The 21,215-nt window shown below is 50.3% G+C and overlaps 1 protein-coding gene and 1 long non-coding RNA gene across 2 annotated transcripts in view; both read right to left on the reverse strand.

The window, feature by feature from the left end:
* Positions 1 to 2,846, reverse strand: part of LOC106019428 (uncharacterized) — a 158,607-nt gene extending 155,761 nt beyond the window's left edge. Inside the window, exon 1 of the long non-coding RNA XR_003498781.3 lies at positions 2,207 to 2,846. This is a non-coding gene — a long non-coding RNA (uncharacterized lncRNA). The remainder of the gene's footprint in view (positions 1 to 2,206) is intronic.
* A 10,420-nt stretch (positions 2,847 to 13,266) lies between these two features.
* On the reverse strand, positions 13,267 to 15,111 carry DMRTA2 (DMRT like family A2). Its single transcript, XM_027463468.3, has 2 exons — positions 14,476 to 15,111; positions 13,267 to 14,290 (listed from the first exon to the last, which is right to left on the reverse strand). Exons 1-2 carry the CDS (start codon positions 14,966 to 14,968, stop codon positions 13,413 to 13,415), a joined length of 1,371 nt encoding a protein of 456 aa, XP_027319269.2. The 5' UTR covers positions 14,969 to 15,111; the 3' UTR covers positions 13,267 to 13,412.
* Between the last annotated feature and the right edge of the window lie 6,104 nt (positions 15,112 to 21,215).

A 21,215-nucleotide genomic window follows, 5' to 3' on the forward strand; every position in this document is an offset into this window, starting at 1 on the left:
AAGGGATGCTGTTTTGGAAGAGATTCTGTTAAAGACAGATGTGCCAATTAAAGTACAAACCATGTGAAAGAGAAAATAGAACTGCTGCAGAAGGACAAAGAAATCCCTTCTTTTGGTCAGATTATGAGCTGTTTGTTAAAAATTTTCTGTCTAAACCATGACATGGAGTTTTCTGGCTTTCATGGCAATATTATTCAAAATAATTATGATGATGATGATGATAATTTAAAATTAAGAAAGGTCTAAACTACAATGCTTATATCCAAACTTTTCAAAAGGTCTGGGGTTCCAGATCTCTTGAACCTCCTTCCTCTTGAACTGTGATGTATCTGAAGGAAACTTTTCCTTAGATTTATCCCCCTTTTTTTTAGATAGTATTTTTCTAGGAATGCAGTTTCCTGTTTTTGAAAAAAAAAAAAAAAAAAAAAAAAAAAAAAGGCGAGGGGAGAGAAAAATATTTGTAAAAACAATGAAGAAATTTACTTTTTAAACAACAGATATGTTGTTTAGACAAACATAAGATTTAAGATGACTTAACTTCAGCTTAATCCAGGGTAGATCATTTATAGGGACCATAGCCAGAAACTATGCCCATAACTTCATTTTATACTGTTTATAGCCACATGACTTTTTCTAGTTGTTAGTAGATAATCCTGAGATGTGTATTACAAGGCCTGCCAAAATTGTTCTTTTTTCCTTAGTGAGGAATTATTTCTCCTAAATAAGTCAGATTTCATTTTTACAGAGCTCCAGTTAATAAGATAAAATTCAATATATATATATTGTGCATCCCTTTTGCATCCCTTGGTTATACACAAGGGTATATTTTGGGAAGGATAAGGAACCCATTGGGTTATTCTCATATAAACCTGACTGGTCATTGAGAAAGAACTGGATGAAGGATGCAAGAAAAATTAGACCAGTGACTATGGTTCTCAGTTCTTTGCTGGCAGAAAAATAACATGATCTGTCCCAAGGGAGCTTTAAAAATAATAATAATAATCTCTTTCTTATAAATTATTTCTTTCTTCACTAGCAATTCTACTGTCATGGTAACTATAACATTAGTCTTTCCATGTTCAAGTAGCATATTTACAAGGCTAGTATCCAACCTGCTTTTCCACATCAGTATTTCAAACAAAGCGATTTCTAACTTGTTACTGCATTTTGGTGAACACTTGGAGCTGTCCAAGACACACAGAAAAAGCAGTCCTGATTGTCTGGACTGTGAATTCTTTAAAGATACAGGACATACATCAGTATGAAAGTCACTCAGACCATTCACATGCAAAAAAAAAAAAATACCACAGATAGGAGTTCACAAGCTCATGTCTGACACGCTGCCTTTGGTATTTCAAGTTTAAAACTGGCTATCAGCTACAGAGGCATATGGTCTACTACCTAATTTTGTGTCTTGCCTTTGCAGTGTGCATCTCATTGATCTAGTTCAGGTATAGATTTTGGTCCTATTGTCACATTCTAATTTCTCGTATGTTACATGCCTAATCTATGCAAAACAAACTTTTACAAAACGTCTATTTCTCACTGATCTCCTGAGACTACATTTGTTATAACCCAGACCCTTGCTATACTCGAATTTATATCAGCAGCACATGGGCACACATATACTACATTTCATGTTACTGGCAGCAATATATTTAAAAAAAAAAAAAAAATTAAAATATCCTCAAGGGGTGCTAGCTCCTGTCACTGAATCCAGTCAGGACCATCCACATGAGGTTGCAAGGATCCATAGAACTTACTGTTTGGTTACAAAGTCTCTCAGAAATGTACTACACAAAGACATGGGCAATAACCCACACTGACTTCAGTGGTTTTCACAAGAGAAAATTAAAATGAAAACAGAAACTAACAATGTAATTTCAATGTAATTTCAATGTCTCTCAAGAGTCAATTTCTCTTACCAGGCTTGTCTTATTTCAGATACAAAAAGTGTGCTTGCTGATGCTCTAAGATATTTTTAAGTCAACAGTGTGCCAATGGTATCCCAAAATATCAAATAAAAGATCCACACGTCTTGCTTTCACCAGCTCCTCTATGTCCAACCCAAGCAATGCCCTCTGCAGTTGAATGTCCCCAGTGCATTTCTACAATGCTGTGAAGAAACCACACCCATGTTTAAGCAAAATTGCTTAACAGAACCTAGAAATGAACCAATGCACATGAAAATTAATCAAATACTCACAAGAGGAGGGAGTGGGTCCTTTGGGCTGCAAAGGTTGGTGTAATCCAGGTGGAAGTTTCCGTCTGGGGCAAGAGGTGCTGAGGGAGCCAAGGCCCAGAGCCTCCTCGCCGCCATTTTGTTTCACTCAAGATATCGGGTTCCAAACGAACCCAATGCTTTGGCCATGGCCGCCGCTCCTCCACGAGCCTGATCAGGGGGTGTGGAGGTAGCTTTGGACCAGCGGCTGAGTCGCTGAATCAAGCAGGAGGCACTGGGATGCTGCTGGGAGACCCACAGCCACCCTCACCCACAGGGGACTCTGGTCAGGTGCAGTCCGGTGGGGTGTCGCTGAGGGGCCTTCCCCTCCTGAGGCAGGAGCCTGGGGGTGGGCACGTTGCTGCCGTACCTCAGCTTCATGCGGCGGCCTCCACACATTTGTGCCTCACAAAAGCAAAGTGGTTGCTTTGGCTCCATCAAGATGGTAAAATGACCCACAAAAATCACCACCACCATCCCCAAAAGGAAACAAAAATATCATGGAAAGAAAAAAATAGTGGTCATAATGAAGTATCTAGACCTGAAATTATTAATACTATTAGAAGCGTAGAAGCAATTGAACTCTCGGTTCTACTTCTATGGCATTTGAGCATTTAGTACTGTTTTCCTCTTTCAAACCACTCTTGCTGTCCCTGATCTGTAGGTATTCCTTTTGATGACTTATTTCACCTCATGATAACATGACCATAGAATAACCACAGAAACTGAGGATGGTGGGCCAAAAGGAAACAAAAATTTCCAAAAAGGAAACATACATTTCTCTAGAGGTGAAGAAAATGTCTCTCATGATAAAGAAACAGTCACCTGGGATACTCAAAAATGAATGCTGTAGGGTTTTTTCTCATCTTCTAAACTACTCTGTATTTCACAGTTAACAGTGCATTTAAGTGTAGGTACGAAAAGTTGTGTTGAATTTTTCCCATTAGTTATATTAGTCTATATCAGTCTAATTTCCCATTAGCTGCATCAGCCTATTAGCTATATCAGCGAAAGATAATTTCATCATTTTCCTTCCTTTCTCCCCGATGCTCAGGAATACATCATAAAACTCTGCAAAATAGCCATAAAGGTAGAAACACTGGTGGTCTTCCAAGAGTAACATTTCAGAGTGCTTCCAGACTGGCCCATTTCACTGGGCCATTAAATCTTCAGTAATTTCAACTGTTACATTAGGTGGCATAGAGAAATTAAACAGTGTTTTCAATGCTTAGTTCCGTTACAGTCTAACAGCAAGCGTCCATTTTGTCACCAGCCATCACACACAGGATTATTGGGAGGAGATAATGATTTCTCTACATTCTGTTTAAGCAGACCAAACTCCACCTTCAATTTTTAAGTCTTATTCTGTAAGAAAAATCCTACTTAGCTTCAGTGGCATACAATGGCCCCATATCCTTATTTTCTTACTTGTCTTTCGCAATAGTTCTGAGGCATTGCCAGCACTCGAGTGATGTTTTAACAGTGTCTCTCCTGTTCCTACTTTCTCTGAACACTCTCTTATTTCCTTCAGACTACAAAACCAAGACAGATAGGTTTGTTGGAGCACCAACAGGATTTTCCCCCTTTCAACAACATGAATGTCTTTATTGTTCATTAAATGCCTTTCTGCAGAAACTGAGCGAAAGTATTTATGTAGCATTAATGTTAGAAACCTGTGGGAATGTAAAAAAATATATTTTTTTTTATTATTATTATTTTTGTACTCCATGTTCCATCCTGTTAAGTCTATTGACTTAATAAAACAAGCCACCTACAATTATTCATCATTTTTAATCACAGTGAGGTACACCAGTAGGAATAGCCATTTTCAATGCAAGTTCTCTAGGCAGAGAAGAACTCATAATTCATTGTCTGCCTAAGGAGCTCTCTAAGGAAAAGGTTTGTACTCCTTCATCTTGTTTGCTCTGTTGGTTGATTGGCATGTATCTCTGTATATAACTATATCTATGGCACAATGTTATAATAGCAAGGAAAACAAAATTATTACCTCTGCCTGACATTTCATCAGCAATACTTGGGAAATATTGTCCCTGAAAAACACAGAACAGGGGGTTACAATTAACACTAGGAAGTGTTAATTAGACAGAGCTGGAATGACTTATTATAAAGCAGAGCATATTTTACTTTTCCATGTCTCACAACAGTATAGCTTCCTGAGCAAACTCAGGGGCTCTGCTCATGTAGTGGGAAGTGAGGAAATATATAACCCCTTGTTGCTATACTTTATCACTGAACAAGTACTTATTAACAAGCTTATTCTTTGGCACATGTTAGTATATAGTCAGGACATAGGGTCTCTTTTGCCATTGTTAGAGCCCTGCTCTAAACTCTGAGGAATTTGACACATTTTAATGAATGAAGACAGAGTCCAGGAGAGCTTTCCTGCAACAGAGATTGCACACTTAATTAGGACCCTTATTAAAAATAAATACTCAAATAGTACAAAAGTCTGCAATTCAAGCCCTGTGTGTTTCTTACTAAAACAGGAGACTGTCAGTTTTAGTAGTGACTTTTAAAAAATAAAAATTGTTTTGAGTAGCTCAAGGTCACATAGTGTTGATAAATCAGCAGCAGAATTTAGTACACAAACCAAGTCTTCTGAGACCCATGTGCAGTTTTCACTACAAAACCTCACAGCTTCCTTCATTTACAAGGTCCCAGTGCTCCTCTGCAACAGCAATGTCTCATTCTTATTCCATGAGAATAATCCATTGAAAGTTAAACAAACCAACCTCTAACGATAAGGGATAATTGTACCTTTCAAAAGACTTGATATACGAAATAAATATGCTTTGCTATAAATGTACCACACTCAGCTGAAGTGTCAATTTTACCTATTTCATAAATCACTTCATTTTCAGATTAATCTCTGAGCAGATCGGGGGCCCACACCCACTGAGCACCAGCAGCATGTTGCTACCACAGCACTTCTGTGCTGTGCATCCTGCTTCAAGACAACACTCAGTGCTTGGTTTTGTGAAGAAACAAAGACTTGCCCAGGTGAGACCAGAATCTATAAATGTAACTTTTGAGACCCCCAATTGCACCAAAATTTAAACTGAGGGGAAAAGAGACTAAGTGATTGTCATTTGTGGCAAAATAAAACCCGATTACAGCCAGACAGGGTGAAGTACACTAATATTTTCATTGTTGTTGCTCATAAAGCCTTCAGAAGGTTTAAGAAAAATAACTACAGTCTATTATTTAAGAAAAAAAAATTTTCAAAAAAAAAAAAAAAAAACAGAGAACAAACCATGAAAAGGTTATCATATGTATACATAATTTTTGATATATATATTTTTTAAAGCACAACAGTAGTTAGGGGATTAAAAATGTAAATGTTTAAAATCAAACATGATCAGAGAAGCCATCTAAAAATGTACAAATGTACACTTTGGGATAAAAAAAAAAAAAAATCATGCAAAATTTATTTTTGTTATGATGAAGTTAATCCTTGGACTGGTGAAGCATGAGTTTCAATTAGGGTTAAAAAAAAAAAAAGATTCATGATACCATAAACATCTGCAAAACAATAGACACAGTCAACAAAGATGGCTCTGTGCAAAACATTTACTGAAAATCACCAACAGGATCCCTTTCGCTGTTGCATTTTGGATGCCAGATGGCTGGAGGGAGTTCCAGCAGGCAATTTCTTAATGAGAGAGCTGCTGCCCAATATCATTGACATCCATCAGCTGCAGCATCTACCCTGCTGAGGCATCCAAGAAAAACAGAGATTTTACCAATGACTTCACCAGATCAGCCTCAGCTTTTTACAGTTTATGAAACATCATTTGCTCCTGTTCAGTTCAGCACATCTAATCAGGACTAACTTTGCTTTGACATTTCAGTGATGACTAATAAAATAACACAGGAGGTAAGGCTCCCAGGTCATCCCTGATTTTAAAAACACACTATTGCTCATTGTCCCCATCACCACAGACTTCCAGCTTAACAGAGCCATCTCCCACCTGATAGCTGAGTACACAGTTTTGCCAGCTCTGCTCTACAGTGCGAAACAACTCTGCTAGCTAAGCATGCTGATGAACACATCTTGCACAGGTTTTGAACTCTTTGCAAATCAAAGATGTACGTATCTTTCCATGCTGAGATAAGGCAAGTTATTTGGTGACCAAGGTACAAGGAAAAAAAAAAAAAAAAAAAGAAAAGAAAAGAGTGCTCTCCCAGGAGAGAATTAGGAAGCCAAAATGAAAGATTCACAGATTCCCACTGGGGTAGTTAACATACATTTCAGCCTGACATCAGAATCCGTAGCCATTTTAATGTAACTATTAAAGAATAACACAATAATAGTGAAACACATCATAATGCCTTTTCCAGTTTCTCCAGTATCTGCCAGAGCTGTGGGGTAGGTCCTGGATACTTTGATACCATTACACTCTCAGTAGTTTAGAGCTGGGTTAACTCATTAGTCTGCTGTGCAGGAGATGAAGATTGTAAGCTACCTGATGTATGAATCCCTAAATCTACAAGCCTTATACTATTTTCTGCATGTTCAAAATTATGTCCTGATGGATGTAAAAAAAAAGAAAGAAGGGTATGGATTTTAGTGAGGGGCCAGCCCTGTTTGCCTGCCAGATCTGTGAGAACATCTTCTGACTCCTGGCCCCACTGCATTAGGATTATCTTCTCTGTGTCAAAGCAAAGCTTCATCATGTGGACAAAAAGAATTATTAGAGAAATTAACTATAATTCATCCCTCCAAGCATGAAAAAGCCAGGCATCTTGTAACTTCATTCTAGTGCACTAGACTGAGCACCGCAGTTTTATTTCATCTTCTGTGTGCATGAACATGTGCCATTTACTCCTATTGAACAGGTCTTTAATTAAATTCTCATAACCAGCGTGAGATATCCGAGTCTTCCCTTGCAAAGCAAAAGCTCTTTAAATTATAATCTCCACTATTAGCTCCATTCATTTGGCTGTAAATATCTACGGCTAACCTTTCAAGCAGGAGATTTAGGAAACTGGGGAAATCCATAGGTTCTACCCAAGTAGATCACGGGCTTCCCCAGGCCATGAGAAGAAATCAATATCCCGTATCCCGCTTACAAGAAAGTGAGGTGATATTTTGATACCTTTGTTCCCTATAAATCTGTTTCATCAGAAAGTCAGTCCCTGCTGCACAAATCCAAGCTTGTTCTGGCAGTGTCTTCTCCTGGTGCCGTGGCTGCTCTCAGTCAGAAGTTCCTGGTCTCTGGATCCAGCTCCATTTATCAAGGGCCATGCCCTCCTCCCTTCCCCGACTCCACGTCCTGCTGACCTCTAAGCCCTTTTCCAAATCTGATGAAGGGTTTATGGGTGTACTGCCCCTGCTCCTGTCTTGTTGAATCTCTGTGAACCTCTTCTGTATTCTGGGTCAGGGCTAGTAACCCATTCCACTTCCAAACATCTGATTTTAGCAAAGACCTCAGCATTTTAAGGCCAGCCAGTCTTGTTAAGTCTCCTTGTAAACATAAACCCCAAACAGATCTTTTTAAAAGCCTTTGTAATTCATGCTTTCCATCTGCCTGTCAGACCACACGAAAAGATTCACTCTGTTTCTGGTTTCCTTTCCATTTCCCTCTTCCCCCCAAGAGTCTGCCCTGCTGTCACAAACCTACACAGATTTGCACAGATCCTTCTCATCTGTTATATATACCAACTTAAATGGTCAACTACTTTCGGAAAATATGCACAGCAGATCTGTAATTATTGATGGGCAGTGGGACTTTGGGCAAATGTTTTCAATGAATTTCTACATTGTTTTCTGAAAATCTTAAATTCATCTAGGTTTTCTCTCCAGTCATTTTTCATTCTTTCCTGTAATTGGGAAAAAAAAAAATCATCATCACCACCACAAAGAAACAACTTTTTTCATTACTCTTACAAATTTTGCAGTATGCTACTAAGATCCAAAACCATAGTTATAAAAGAAAGGAGGAAATGTAAGGCAGGGAAAAAATAAAATCCAAATCCTGACTCACTGAAAGTATACAGACATTGAGGTCATGTGAAAGGATTCATCCTTACCCACACACACAGATCTGCATTGCAAAGTTCATTTAGGAAATGTTCTGTGTGAAGTCAGGGACCAGAGTGCATCCCACACATCACCACTTCTTACAGAAAAGGTACCCACAGATTGTAGGTGACAAGATTTTGCTGTTCCATCAACACAGGCCTGTCAGGAAGCACTGTTTTTCCCTCTAGTTTAAAGTTTGCAAGGAGTTAAGATAAAATCCAAGACTTTAGCTCCCACATACAGGTAAATCCAACACTGCACAAAACAACATTCCAGGCAGAATTATCCCCCAGGCGTGTGTCTCATCATGCCCTTGTCCACGTGTCTGCCGAATTCACACCTGGGGTAGAGCCGAACAGGAGCTCACTATCCCGTTTGGATAGAGCCAGCCTCAGCCTCTGTTAGTGTTAGACGTGGTTAGCAATCAGCCTGTTGCAGTTTGGACTGTTAGTAATGTCTTCCTGTCTTTAAGCATTTCCATCTCCCTTGACTTACTCGCTTCCACATGAACAATCAATGAGTCACTGTAAAAACACCCATCCCCGTTCTACACCGATGGCAAGTTGCTCAGCCAGCACTGTGAGCATGCATGTAATTGAATCTCCTGATCTCCTCTTATCACTATATCAGAAATTAAGAGCTTCTCGTATTTTCCCTGAAAAAGTGAATCCTGCCACGCAGTACCTTCTTACTCTTGTTTAGCCTGTGCAGTGCAAAGGCTCCCTCAGGAAAGGTGCTTTGTAACAGGCGTTGAAGGCAGGCTGAGGAGCTGCCTGGCATGTCCCATGGCAATGGCTGCCCTTCAGCCCAGAGACTGACACAGCACTTTCATTGCGCTCTCATAATACGGGCACCAAAACCTTATTCCAGGGATTCCCAAGCACTTCCACAGCCCTCACTCCTGCACCGAGCTCCCTGTGAGCTTTCATGAGCCCAAGGCCCTGCCAGCCCCCTCTGGTGTGCTGGAATTCACCCCCTGGTTCCTGCGAGCTGTGTGAAGGCCCTGCCTGCCCTCTGCGCCCTGCTCCTTTAACCCCCAGCATCACCCCACTCCGGGTAGGGCCTCACACCTGCCTGGGGTCAACCAGCATCTTCCCCTGCCCTCCAGGCTCTTCTTGGCCATCCCCCCAAGAAATACCTCGCTCTCCCCACACCTTGCTTCCCCTCGATGGGTCTCCCAAATCCCGAAGGCAAAGCCAGGGCAGGATGCTCAGCTGGCACTGATGCTCGGATGGTGCCGTGCACAGGGGCTGGTGATGCACGGGGTGCCACAGCTCCAGAGTGTTTCTTCCATTTACTGTTGGATTATGCAGCAACAAGGGGATCTGGCTGAAAAGGGATCGGTTTTAGATGAAAACGCACTTAAAAATCTTTCTTTTTTTCTCCTGAAAACGAAAAGCTTGTTTTAAAAATAAAAAAGGAAAAACGTTGTGCAACTTTAGTTTATTTCGTGTTTCGTGTCTCTTTTTTCTACCTCAAACCCAATATCGCGTTTTCTTCAATTTTCCAATAAAAAGATGAGGGGAAATGAAAGGGGAGGTCTGCAAAGGAACAGCAACAGAGCAGGAATCATTTCTGCAGCAGATCATTTCTGCCGAAACCCGAGTGAATCGGGGAGACCGAGATGGGAACGAACCCGCGGCTCCCCCGGTGCCCCCGGAGCAGCTCCGGCCCCGCCGGGTCCCCGCGCCCCGGCTCCGGGCGCCGCCGCCGCTCCCCGGTGCGAGGCTCCCGGAGGCAGCGGCTGCAGCCTCCTCGCCCTGCGGAGCCGCTCCTCCTCGTTTTTTCCACCTGCTGGCTCACGTCTCGATATAGTGAATACTTCCCCGGTGTCGTCCCGGCACGGGAGGGCTTGCCGCAGTTGCCATGGGGATGCAATGACAGCGCGGGGGGGATGCCCGCTCAGGGAGGGGAGGCAGGGGAAAAGTTTGGGGGGCGCCTCGCCCGGCGCCCCGCTGGACCCATGTCGGGACAGGGCGATACCGGGGCTGGCCGTCGGGAGGAAGGGATGTCCCGGAGGGAGAGCAGGGCGAGGGGAGGCCGGTGGGACGGGGAGGGGGCCGCTACCACCCCAGCGGTGCCGAGGAGGGCACGGCAAGCGGCTCTGCTCGCCCAGCGCCCTCACTCCCTTCCCTCCTTGCCTCTTTGCATCCTTGCCTCCTTCCCTCCCCGCGGAGGCAGCGCCGTGCCGCGGGCGCTCCCCAGGCCGGCAGCGGGGCACCGGCAGGCGGGGGAAAGCCGGGAGCAAAAGGCAGGGCCGGAGCCGGAGGGAAGCGACCTCGCCCGGGGGCTCCTTTATCCCCCAGGGCCCCCGCGACAAGCCGGCGAGGCCCACGGGGTGAGGGGAGCCGGCTGGGGGGGTGCCGGAGCCTTCCCAAGCCGGCCTCGGCCTCGGAGGCCGCCTGGCAGCGAGCGGGGCGCGGAGAGGTTCACGTTGGGTGAAGGAATGTGGTTTCGCTACTAAACTGTTAGTCTAATTTGATCTTTATCGTGGCGCGGATTAGGGCTGATTCCCATCCAGCAGCGGTGCCGTTAATATCGCTGCGGAACGCGGCCGGCTCTGTGCGGCAGCCCCCGGTACAGCCCCGCCGCTGCCCGCGACCAATGGATTAATATTTAATTAGCAGGGAAGTTTGGGAGCGCTCGCCTGCAGCCTCGCCGCTTTACAAATAATTTATACTCGGTCCCGCGGATTTTTATTCAAGTGACAGCATTTTATTTTACTCTAAAAGGGACCTGAATATTTTATGGCCTGCCAGAGGCTTCTGTGCACGAACCTCTCCGAGGCAGCTTCGAGCCCAGGGGATTTATTTTTTTTTTTTAATCTAGGGGAATTACATCAATAGGGACAATGTATCAGGTTCTCTTCCCCCCTCCTGCTGCTCCCCCCGGTTTAACATCCTAAACTATCCATATGAAAGTTAATCGTCGTGATCCCCACGGTCGGCTGTATAAATCCAAGCTCAAGCCAATCTCCAGGACGCGGCAACAATTCGGATAAATCGTCCTGCCCGGCCAACTACACAAGAATGGCTTTTATAATTAAAAGGGGAGCCGAGTTAAATCAACACCTCCTAAGCCCTTCTCAACGGGGCTAGAATGGGAGAAATGTGGCGACCTGATTTCTTTAAGTAGCAGCTCTTTGTAGCCCATTCATAATGCTAGATATGGAAACCCATCCTGCACAAAGTCAGCTGCCAAACGAAAAAAGAAAAAAAAAAAAAAAAAAAAAAAAAAGAAAGGAAAAGGAAAAAAAGTTTATTCAGATGCTCAAAGTCCATCTTTTTTTTTTCTTTCCAGTCTAACATAACCCTGGCACTTTATAACCAAACAGACAACTCCTTTTCCAATTAAAGTGGAATTAGGAAACTCAATCAAATTAGCTCACTATTAAAGCCCTTCTTTATTAAACCGTTTTATTGTAGTAATATTAAGTTTCACCCGTTCTTGGAACACGAGACTCTAAAAAGTTTCCCTTGTGATATTGATTTGGCTGCTCCCGGGGTGGATCGGGGTCAAAAGTATTTACCTAGGTGTAATCTGCAATATTTACTCCCCGAAGAAAATCTGAAAATTGTATCCAGCTTGATCAATCGCGCCGGGGAGCGCAGAAGGGCGTTTCGCTGCCTCCAGCTTTTGGGGCCGGGGCTGGCCGCCAGCCCCCGGCGACACGGAGCTGTCCCCGGCTGCGGGGCGCCCCCGGCAGCTGGCAGCCCGTGTTTACCCGCGTCTGTTTGCAGTGCGAGAGCAAACAGTCCAGCTGTGCCACGGAGCGCTTCGGGGGGATTAGGTTTCCATACCAACCAACTTTAGGAGCCTCCACGGGTTTCGTGCAGCCCCGCACCGCGCCCGCTCTGGGTGCGTGAGCATCCTCCGGCCGACCCGAGCGCAGGCACGAAGTGGGATGGGGCCGGGGCAGCGCCAGCCCCACGGCACCCAAGAGCCCCCCCAGACCCCGAAAGCAAAGCGGAGAGGTGCTCCCGAAGAAGCAGCCGGGCGCGCCCCCGCCTCCGGCGCGCCCCCGCGCCCTGGGCGGCCGTCAGCAGCGGCCCCGGGGAGCCCCCGCGCCGTTCAGTGCCAGCACACCATGGGCAGATCTCCTGAAAATGACAGGAAAAAGAAAAAAAGAAAAAAAAAATCGGCAAGATTTGTAAGGAAAATTTCCCGCTTCAACTTGCATCTCCGGTTTTTATTTTATTATTTTTTTTTCTGGCGTGAATAAGATAAAGACCAGAACTGGAAATAAAGTTCTTTAACAATTTCAGTTGATAAGGAAATTGGTCCCGTTTGTAGGCTTCGCTTTTATTTGCAATTTTTTCTGGAGTCTACCTGGTTTAACGATGATAAAAATGTAATAAACATATTTGTATTAGTTTTGTAAACTCCTTCAGACCATGCTTGCCAAACCAATCTCCCAAAACACACTCTCACCGCTTGATCAAATACCACTTGCCACTTATACCACTGTTGGTTTTTTTTTAATAGAAAATAACATTTATTTCTATGAAATGGAAACACAGAATTACCTGTTAGAAACAGCAAGAAGTTTGCTACATTGGAACGAGAAAGCAATTTTCTTGCAGATCACAAATGAAGGAGGCTTATTAAACCGTCATACACCATTGGCGCCTGGGTCCTACGGACAGTTACAAATATATCTACTTTCCAATGTTATATACAGGTCGTAACATTTCCGGGGGCAGGAGGAGAAGGGCTTTCAATTTGACAATATATTTCATCTATATGCCTGGTAAGTATTACAATGAGCTGTCTAACCTTTAGCTTAACGTTAATACCAAGTTCACCTACGAGTTACATTAATAACTTAGATTTCCATTTTATAACATTATACACTTGCTAGTATACATATATATAAATGTATGGGGGGAGTGTGTGTGTGTGTGTGCGCGGTACGTGTGCGCGTACCCACCCCGCAGCACACCCAGGATATATCCATGCTTATGGCCATAAGCAACAAAGAGCGACTCGCGTCTCCCCAACCCAAGCGCACCTTCTGGCCCTCCGAAGGCACCCAGCTCTGCCCAGCTCCCTGCCCACCCCCAAGTGCCACCGAGGGCGGTGGCAGCAACCGCACCCGAGCCCCCTGGCCATCCTGGCACCCCCCACCCCGCCGCCGAGGCCGCGCTATTGCTTCTCGGGGGTGTTGTTGACCATGGGCCCGTAGAGGCCGCCGGAGTAGACCTGCTCCTTGTGCACGGCGGAGCGGTCTCGCATGAGGTCGCTGAAGGCGTAGTCCACGGGCGGCCGAAAGCCGAGCGTGGGCATGAGCCCGGCCGTCGAGTAAGGGGTCATGAAGGCCAGTCCCCGGCTGTGCGCCGAGTAGGCGAGGCGCAGCGGGTTGAGTCCCAGGTGGGTGCCCAGCGGGTAGGCGCTGGCTTCGGCCCCGAAGTGCGTGGCGTTGGGCTGCAGCGGGGAGAAGGCCGAGCGGCTGCCCAGCGTGCCGATGGCGGGGGCCATGGCTCCGGCTATCAAGGGCCGGTGGTGGTGGGCGGCGGCGGCCGGGGCGGGCGGGAGGCCCTGCAGGGCACCCTCCCGAGCCCAGCCCTCCTCGGGGCCCTTGTCCGGGCCGCGGTTGTTGAGGATCTGCTCGATGGCCTGCACCACGTCGCCGCCGCAGCCCTGCAGCACCAGCTCCAGCACGCTGCGCTTGTGCGCCGGGAAGACGCGCGTCAGGATGTCGATGGGAGTCCGCTGCCGGCCGCCGGCCGAGGGCGACGGGTCCTGCTCGTCCTTGTCCGCCTCCGAGCCCGAGTCCGAGCCCAGCGGGCTGATGGAGCCCGGGCTCTCCTCGCCCTCCTTCGGGCCCTTGGAGACGGGCGAGCTGAGGAAGGACTCGCCGTCCCCGTTCTCCGAGCCCGAGCCGTGGCGAGCCTCCGGGGAGGAGGTGCCGGGCGCGGCCTCGCCGTCGGGGGACAGGGGCTTCCCGGCCGCCTGCTGCGGGGTCACGGCGCGGCTCGGCAGCAGCGTCTTGGGGAACAGCTCGAACTTCTGCACCTTGGCGTCTGCGGGGCGCGGGGGGGGAGAAGGGAGAGAGCCGTCAGCGCGGCCGCCAGCCCCACACAGACACACGGACACACACAGACACACACAGACACAGACGGACACACACAGCCACGCACCCCCCGTCCGTCGGTCCGTCCATCCGCCCCACACCCCCACCCTCAGCCCCATCCCCTCGCAGCCTCACCTGAGGCGCCGGCGCCTCCCTCGCCGCCGGCCCCGGCGCAGACGGAGCCGAAGACCTCGTACGCGGGCCGGGGCGGGATGATGCCGTTGGCGGCCGCCAGGGCCAGCCCCTCGGCGGTGCCGTAGAGCAGCTGCAGCTCGCGGGCCTCGTTCTCCTCCTGCGCCTGCTGGCGGCGCAGCGCCACCTGCGCGGCCATGACGCGCTGCCGCTCGGCGATCAGGGTGCACTTGGCGCACATGCAGTCCTTCCAGCGGCAGTACCGCTTGTGGCCCTTCAGCGCCGACACCACGCCGTGGTTGCGGCACCGGGCGCACTTGGGCGTCCGCGGGTACTTCTCGGCCGCCCGCAGCAGCAGCGGCGGAGCCCGCAGCAGGCTCCCGGCCACGCTCACCGGCAGCGTCGCCGCCGCGGCCGCCGCCGCCGCCGCCACCGAGCTGGGGGGCACCGGGGGGGCCGCGGCGGGCACGCTGGGCAGCTCCGAGCGCAGCTCCATGCCGCCGGCCGCAGGGAAGGGGCGAGCCCGACGGCGGCCCCCGAGGGGCCGGGGCACCCGCGGAGCGCCCCCGGGGCTCTAGGCGCGGGCACGGGGCGCGGGCGGGGGCCCGGGGGGCGGCATGCGAGCCCCCCCCGCCTCTCGCCGCGGCTCCCGGAGCCCCTCCGCGCCCTCCCGCCCCCCTCCTTTCCTTTCCTTCCTTCTTCCTTCCTTCCTTCCTCGCTCCCCGCTGCGCCCCCGGGCTCTGGGCGCGCAGCTCAGGCCGCCCCCGCCGCCCCGCTGCCCGGGCGCACCTGGCGGGGCAGCGCCGAGTCCATGGCGCCGGGCTCGCCGCCGAGCTGTGCCGCCCGCCGGGGCCGGCGAGCCCCGGTACCGCCGGGCTCGGCTCCCCGCTCCCCCCTTGCGCTGTTATCACCGGTCAGCAGCGTCCCTCCACGGAGCAATCCGGCTCCTCCGGCGGCACGGCCCCTCGCCACGAGGGCAACGATCCAGGAGGGGAAAAAAACAAGGAAAAAAAAAAAAAAAAAAAGAAAAAGAAAAGAAAGAAACCGCCCCGAGCGGCCGCACCGGGACCGCGCTCCCGCAGCGGGCAGAGCCGACGGCGGCACCGGGCAGCGGGACCCGCGGCCGGAACCGTTCGGGCCGGTTCGGAAGGGCTCGGCTGGGCTCGGCGAGGTTCGGAAGGATTCGGCGCGGTTCGGCCGGGCTCGGGACGCGCCCCGCGCGGCCGGAGCTGCCCGGAGAGCGCGGTGGCCGCCGCGCCGCCCGCCGCCACTCGCGCTATTGTTGCGCCCCGCGTTGCCATTAGGCAACATTTGACAACAATGTGGCGCCTGCTATTGGCCAGGGGCGGGAAGCGCCGCGCTGATTGGCCGCCCGCGGGCCCGCCGCGTCCGCCCGGCGGCTGCCGGAGCGCGGGGAGTCGGCGGCGCCCGGGGGGAGCGGGGAGAGCGCGGCCGGCGGGGCCGGGGGTGTGCGAGTGTGTGAGTGTGTGTGTGTGTGTGTGTGTGTGAGTGAGTGAGTGAGTGTGTCACTGGGAGTGTGTCACTGGGAGTGTCACTCTGTCACTCGCAGGGCTTGTGCGAGTGTGTAAGAATGTGGCCGATTTCTCGCTACCTGAGAGTTTGGCTTTTTTTTCATTTTTTCCTTTTTTTTTTTTTTTTTTCCTCCCCGTATCCCACTTGAAGCCGCAGTCGCCTTGCCAATTGCTCGGGTTTATTTTTATTTATTTATTTTTTTCTCCAGGGTGTCACTTGTCCAAAGGGTGGAGGGGAAATGCAGTGTGCAAGGTGACCGTTCAGCTGATGGTCTCCCCCTCCCCTTGGCGATTTGGTGTTTTAACAGAACCTAACGATGCCTCCCTGCTTCCTTTCCTTTCCTTTCCTTTCCTTTCCTTTCCTTTCCTTTCCTTTCCTTTCCTTTCCTTTCCTTTCCTTTCCTTTCCTTTCCTTTCCTTTCCTTTCCTTTCCTTTCCTTTCCTTTCCTTTCCTTTCCTTTCCTTTCCTTTCCTTTCCTTTCCTTTCCTTTCCTTTCCTCTCCTTTCCTTTCCTTTCCTCTTTTCTCTTTCTCTCTTTCTCTCTTTCTTTCTTTCTTTCTTTCTTTCTTTCTTTCTTTCTTTCTTTCTTTCTTTCTTTCTTTCTTTCTTTCTTTCTTTCTTTCTTTCTTTCTTTCTTTCTTTCTTTCTTTCTTTCTTTCTTTCTTTCTTTCTTTCCCCCCCTCTCTCTCTCTATTCCTCTCTTCCTCTCTTCTTCCCTTCCTCTCTTCTTCCCTTCCTCCCTTCCTCTCTCTTTTCTTTATTTCTTTCTTTCCTAGCTTCCTACCTTCCTTCTTTCTTCTTTCTTTCTTCTCTTCTTCCCCTGTTTCTCTTTCTTTCTCCCTCTCCCCCTCCCTCTCCCCCTCTCCTGTTCTTTCCTTCCCCTTTCCCTTCTCCCTTCCCTCTCCCCAGACCCTCACTCCCGGCCGCCCCAGGCCCCACCGGAGGTGAGTTCAGACCCGTTCCTCTCCGCTCCGCTCCGTGCTCGCTCCGCAGCCCGCTCCCGGCCGCCCCCGCCGGTGCCACCGCCGCCACCGGGCCCGGCGCTGCGCGGGGACAGCGACAGCGAGGGGGACGGCTCGGGCCGGACACCGTGCGTGAACCCAAAAGCTTTTGTTTTAGCCTTAACCATCCCGCCTTGACGTCACCTTCGCGGGGAACCGGCCCGCCTGGGGAGGAGGTAACGGGCTGGGAGCTTTGGGGGCAAATAACGGCGCCTGCTTCCCCGAGGGCTCTCACCTCCGCTGCCTTCCCACGGGACGCCTCCGGACTCGGCGGCACTCGGCAGAGCCCCCCGGGACGAGCTCCGGGGGCTCCCTCCCGAGATCGGCACCCCTGGGCTCGCCGCTCTGCGCCCGCGGGGAGAAGCAGAGCGCTTTGCTTCGCCTCGCTTCGCCTTGCCTTGCCTTGCTCTGCTTTGATTTGCATTACCTTGCCTTGCTTTGCTTCGCCTTGCTTTGCTTTGCTTTGCTTTACCTTGCATTGCTTTGCCTTGCTTTGCTTTTCTTTACCTTGCTTTGCCTTGCTTCGTTTTCCTTGCCTTGCCTTGCTTTGCTTCGTTTCGCCTTGCCCTGCCCTGCTTTGCTCGGGACGCGGCTCCCCCCGGGGCGCTCCCACCCGTGCCCTTTCCGCGCAGGGCCCCCGGCCGCTCCCCGCTGCAGGACAAGCCGCGGCCGCTGCCCCGTCCCCTCTATCACCCTCCTGTGCTTAGGAAATTTGCAGATCCCGCAAACTTCTGATATTTCTTGCCGTTGCACTTACGTCGTTCTTCCTCTTTCCTATATATTTATTTTTTACTTGTATTTTGTTACGAAATGAACGTTTCCCCACCCGACTTTCTGTGTGTGCAGCTGCCACCCGCTCCTCGTGATGAAGGTGTTATGACACCTTTATTTAATACAGTCGAGAAGTCAAAATATCCGATTTAATTTTATTTGCAAGCACTAATTTTACTCTCGGGGGAGAATTACTCAGATCATCTGGTTTAATTGGGAATTCGTAGAACTCGATCAGACTGAAAGAGAAACAATTAAAGTATTGCTTTGTGTGGGCTTAGCACGGAGGAAAGGTTCTCCCTTCTTCCTAGCAGTTTTGTTTGGTTTTGCGTTGTGTGACTTTTTTTTTTTTTTTTTTTTTTTCCTGCAAATACCTTTTCCTTTCCGCCCCGAGGCAGCCTGCCATCACCACCGACACGGGACACGGGTTCCGCCGATTTCCCCGCTTCCTTTTTCTTTCAGCTTCGATTTAAATGAAAGGGCTGGGTCCTCCTTTCCTTTCACGGCGTTTTTAAAACGACAAAAAAATTTTGCAAGCAGCCAATTCCAAAAAATAAATAAATAAAAATAATAAATAAATTTAAAAAAAAGAAAGCCACCGAGCAGCCGATCAGCCAGTGAAACGCCGTGATTCCTGCGCAGAGCCTCGTCCCGTTAGCGTTACCCCAAAGGATGGGGTGGAAGTTTGGGGCACTCGGAGCGCTCAGCGGGCAGCACCCCGACCCCGCCGCGTCCCGCACGGGTCCCGCACGGGTCCCGCACCGCCCTGCTCGGAGCGGGCTCAGGCACCGCGTCCCGGCGCTGCGCACCCCAGCATCTCCGTGTGTCCCAGCTCAGCCCCTGGCCCCAACCCCTTTCCCCCAAGCTGTATTTTCGAGCATCACGCCCAGCACGCAGACAACAGGGAAACACACGGGGGTTCTTCCCCCACCCCGTAAAAAAAATAAATAAATAAATAAAATGTTTATCGCAAGAGTACACAAGGCACCCCCGGGGTTCAGCAAGTGCTGAGGACGTTTGGCAGGAGCCCGCCGGCTCCAGCCCCAGCTGCTGCCGGCTCCGGGCCCCCCCACTCCTCGGCTCCAGCCCCTGCCTAGCTCCGGCCGCCGGAGCGGCCACTTCCGAGCGGCTTCCAACGATTCCTGCCGTTTTCTTTACAAAGTGCCTCCAGCCAGCACAGCCCGGCCCCCCGAGGCTCGCCTGTCTGCGTATTTTAGCAACGACCCCATCCTTGGTGCGCTTCGGAGGCTCTGCCTGTTCCCCAGCCCTGAGAAGCGGGACAGGCGCTGCGCACCTTTCGTGCATTTCACCCGAGCAAAACCCAGCCGGGCTGCGGCTTAGCCCGGGCCAGCAGCTCCGCATTTAGTGGGGTGGGTGTTTGGGACTTTGTCCCGCTTTGTCCCGGCGTGGGGTGCCGAGGCTGGGCAGATTTGGGGCCCCACGCACAACCCGCGAGTGGGCGCTGGGCTGCGGGACGGGAGAGCCTCGGCGCCTTGCGCGATACACCCCGAAACGCTGCTTTTATTTCTTTTATTCCTTTCCTTTCTTTCCTTTTTTTTTTTTTTTTTTCTCTTTTCCCAGAAAGACCCAATCTTCCCCGTGTTTATCTCCCTCCTCGCTCCCCCTTGATCTCCCTAAAAGCCTCCCTATGCATCGCTGCACCCGTGCAAAACTTTGAGAGGGCTGCATGCGACGGTGCCGCTGCATCTTCCCCCAATTACAGTAGTAAAATCTTAATTAAAAAGAGCCCGGCTATTGGCTGCCATGCGGGGGAAGGCAGACACGCACGCCCGGAGGCAGCGCAGCGCCCGGAAGCATCCCCGAGAAATATAGTTCTTGATTAGTGTATTTTCATCTCGTTCTTAGCGGAAGACAGTTTGTAAGTACCTGCTAATGTTAGTGCTCTTTAAGGTTTCAATTGTTCTAGGGGGTTTGCCATTGACTTTTTCATTATTTACCTACTGAATCAAAGTAAGCAAATGCCATCTGTTTCCCTGCTGCTATCATCTTCACTTTTAATTATCCGCCCAGCAGCCTAATAGAGATGATATTAAACTAAATCTTTTTGACATTAAAAGTAATTATCCCCAAACCAATATTACAAGCCCGAGCCCCACCTCCCCCCAGGCAGGCGGCACACTCCGCCGAGCCCGGCCGAGCTCCCGCAGCCCGGCGCGGGGAGCGGCTGCAGGGGATCCCCCCGGCCCGGGCTCCTCGAGTAGCTGCGACGTGATTAACTCCATTTCCCCGCTCCCAGTGGGGGAGGAAAGAGAGACGAGGAGAGAGGTTTGAGGCCGAAGCACGGGAAAAACGGGGCTCGGGGCTGCGGCCGGGGCCGGTGCGGAGCCCCCCCGGGGGCGGCTGGAAAGCCCCCAGCGCCCTGGTGCTGAGCCCAGGGCTGCCCCTCCGAGGATTTTCCCCGTCCCACGGCACCGGAGGAGCAGGCTGAGGAGCAGGGTCCGAATTTGGGGAGGGGGCGAGTGGCCGGACAGATGTGTCCCCCCCCCTCCGCCGGGTCACCTCGCTACGACCCCAACTCCTCGGCCACGTCCCCTCCCTGCCTCTCGCTCTTGGTGCGAGCCGGAGCCGCGGCCCCCATTTCCTTTAATATGTGCTAAACTGAGCTAATTTTAATTGCATGTTTCAACTTTGCTAATTAAATAGAGCGGTCTAATTAAAAGTGACTAGGGAACAGTTTTAATTCAACCCTCTACTTTTTTAACAATCCATTATGCAACAAATCCAGGGTAAGCCCTCCCTTTAAAAAAAGCTACAGATGATTGAGTTTTTACACCTTTTTACACGCTCACAATGGGGGGACCTGACCCAACATATGTAGCGGCGGGGCCGGGCCCCCCCCGGCTCCCCGGCGGGGCTTTGGGAAGGGGCTGCCCGGCTGCTGCTGCCCTGCCGGAGCGCTGCCGGCCCCGGCTGCCTCCCGGGGCCTCCCCGCTGGAAGTGCGGAGACTATTAGCCCGGCAGAGGTTAGAGTAGCACATCCCCAAGACAGCAGCCCAGGATTTGGGAAAATCGGGCTCTTTACACGCTTCATCTCTTCACCAAGTGCTCATTAGGTTGTTAACCTCTGGTTCACATGAAAGGGGCATGTGATGAATCCCCTCCCGAACAAATGGGCGCATCCCCCTTCAGGCACCGAACAAAGCCCTTAAAATAACTGCACAAGAAAGCCTTTAGTTGTTACTCTAAAATTTCTTTTCTCTAAGAGCTTGTGCCCGTCCGCACACACGCACAGACACACGGAAAGCAGAAGAAAAGCACACACACACCACCCCCCACCCCCTGTTCCCCTTGCACCCCGTTTGCTGGAGCTGAAACCCGAAATCCCTGGGCCTCTGGTGCTGCCTGGTGCCCCCCTTTCGGGCCGGGGGTCCCCAAAGGGGCAGAAAGGGACCGTGAGCTTTGTGGGGGCAGACCTGTT

The sequence above is a fragment of the Anas platyrhynchos genome, chromosome 8 (assembly GCF_047663525.1).
Source record: "Anas platyrhynchos isolate ZD024472 breed Pekin duck chromosome 8, IASCAAS_PekinDuck_T2T, whole genome shotgun sequence".
In the NCBI taxonomy this organism is placed as follows: Eukaryota; Metazoa; Chordata; class Aves; order Anseriformes; family Anatidae; genus Anas; species Anas platyrhynchos.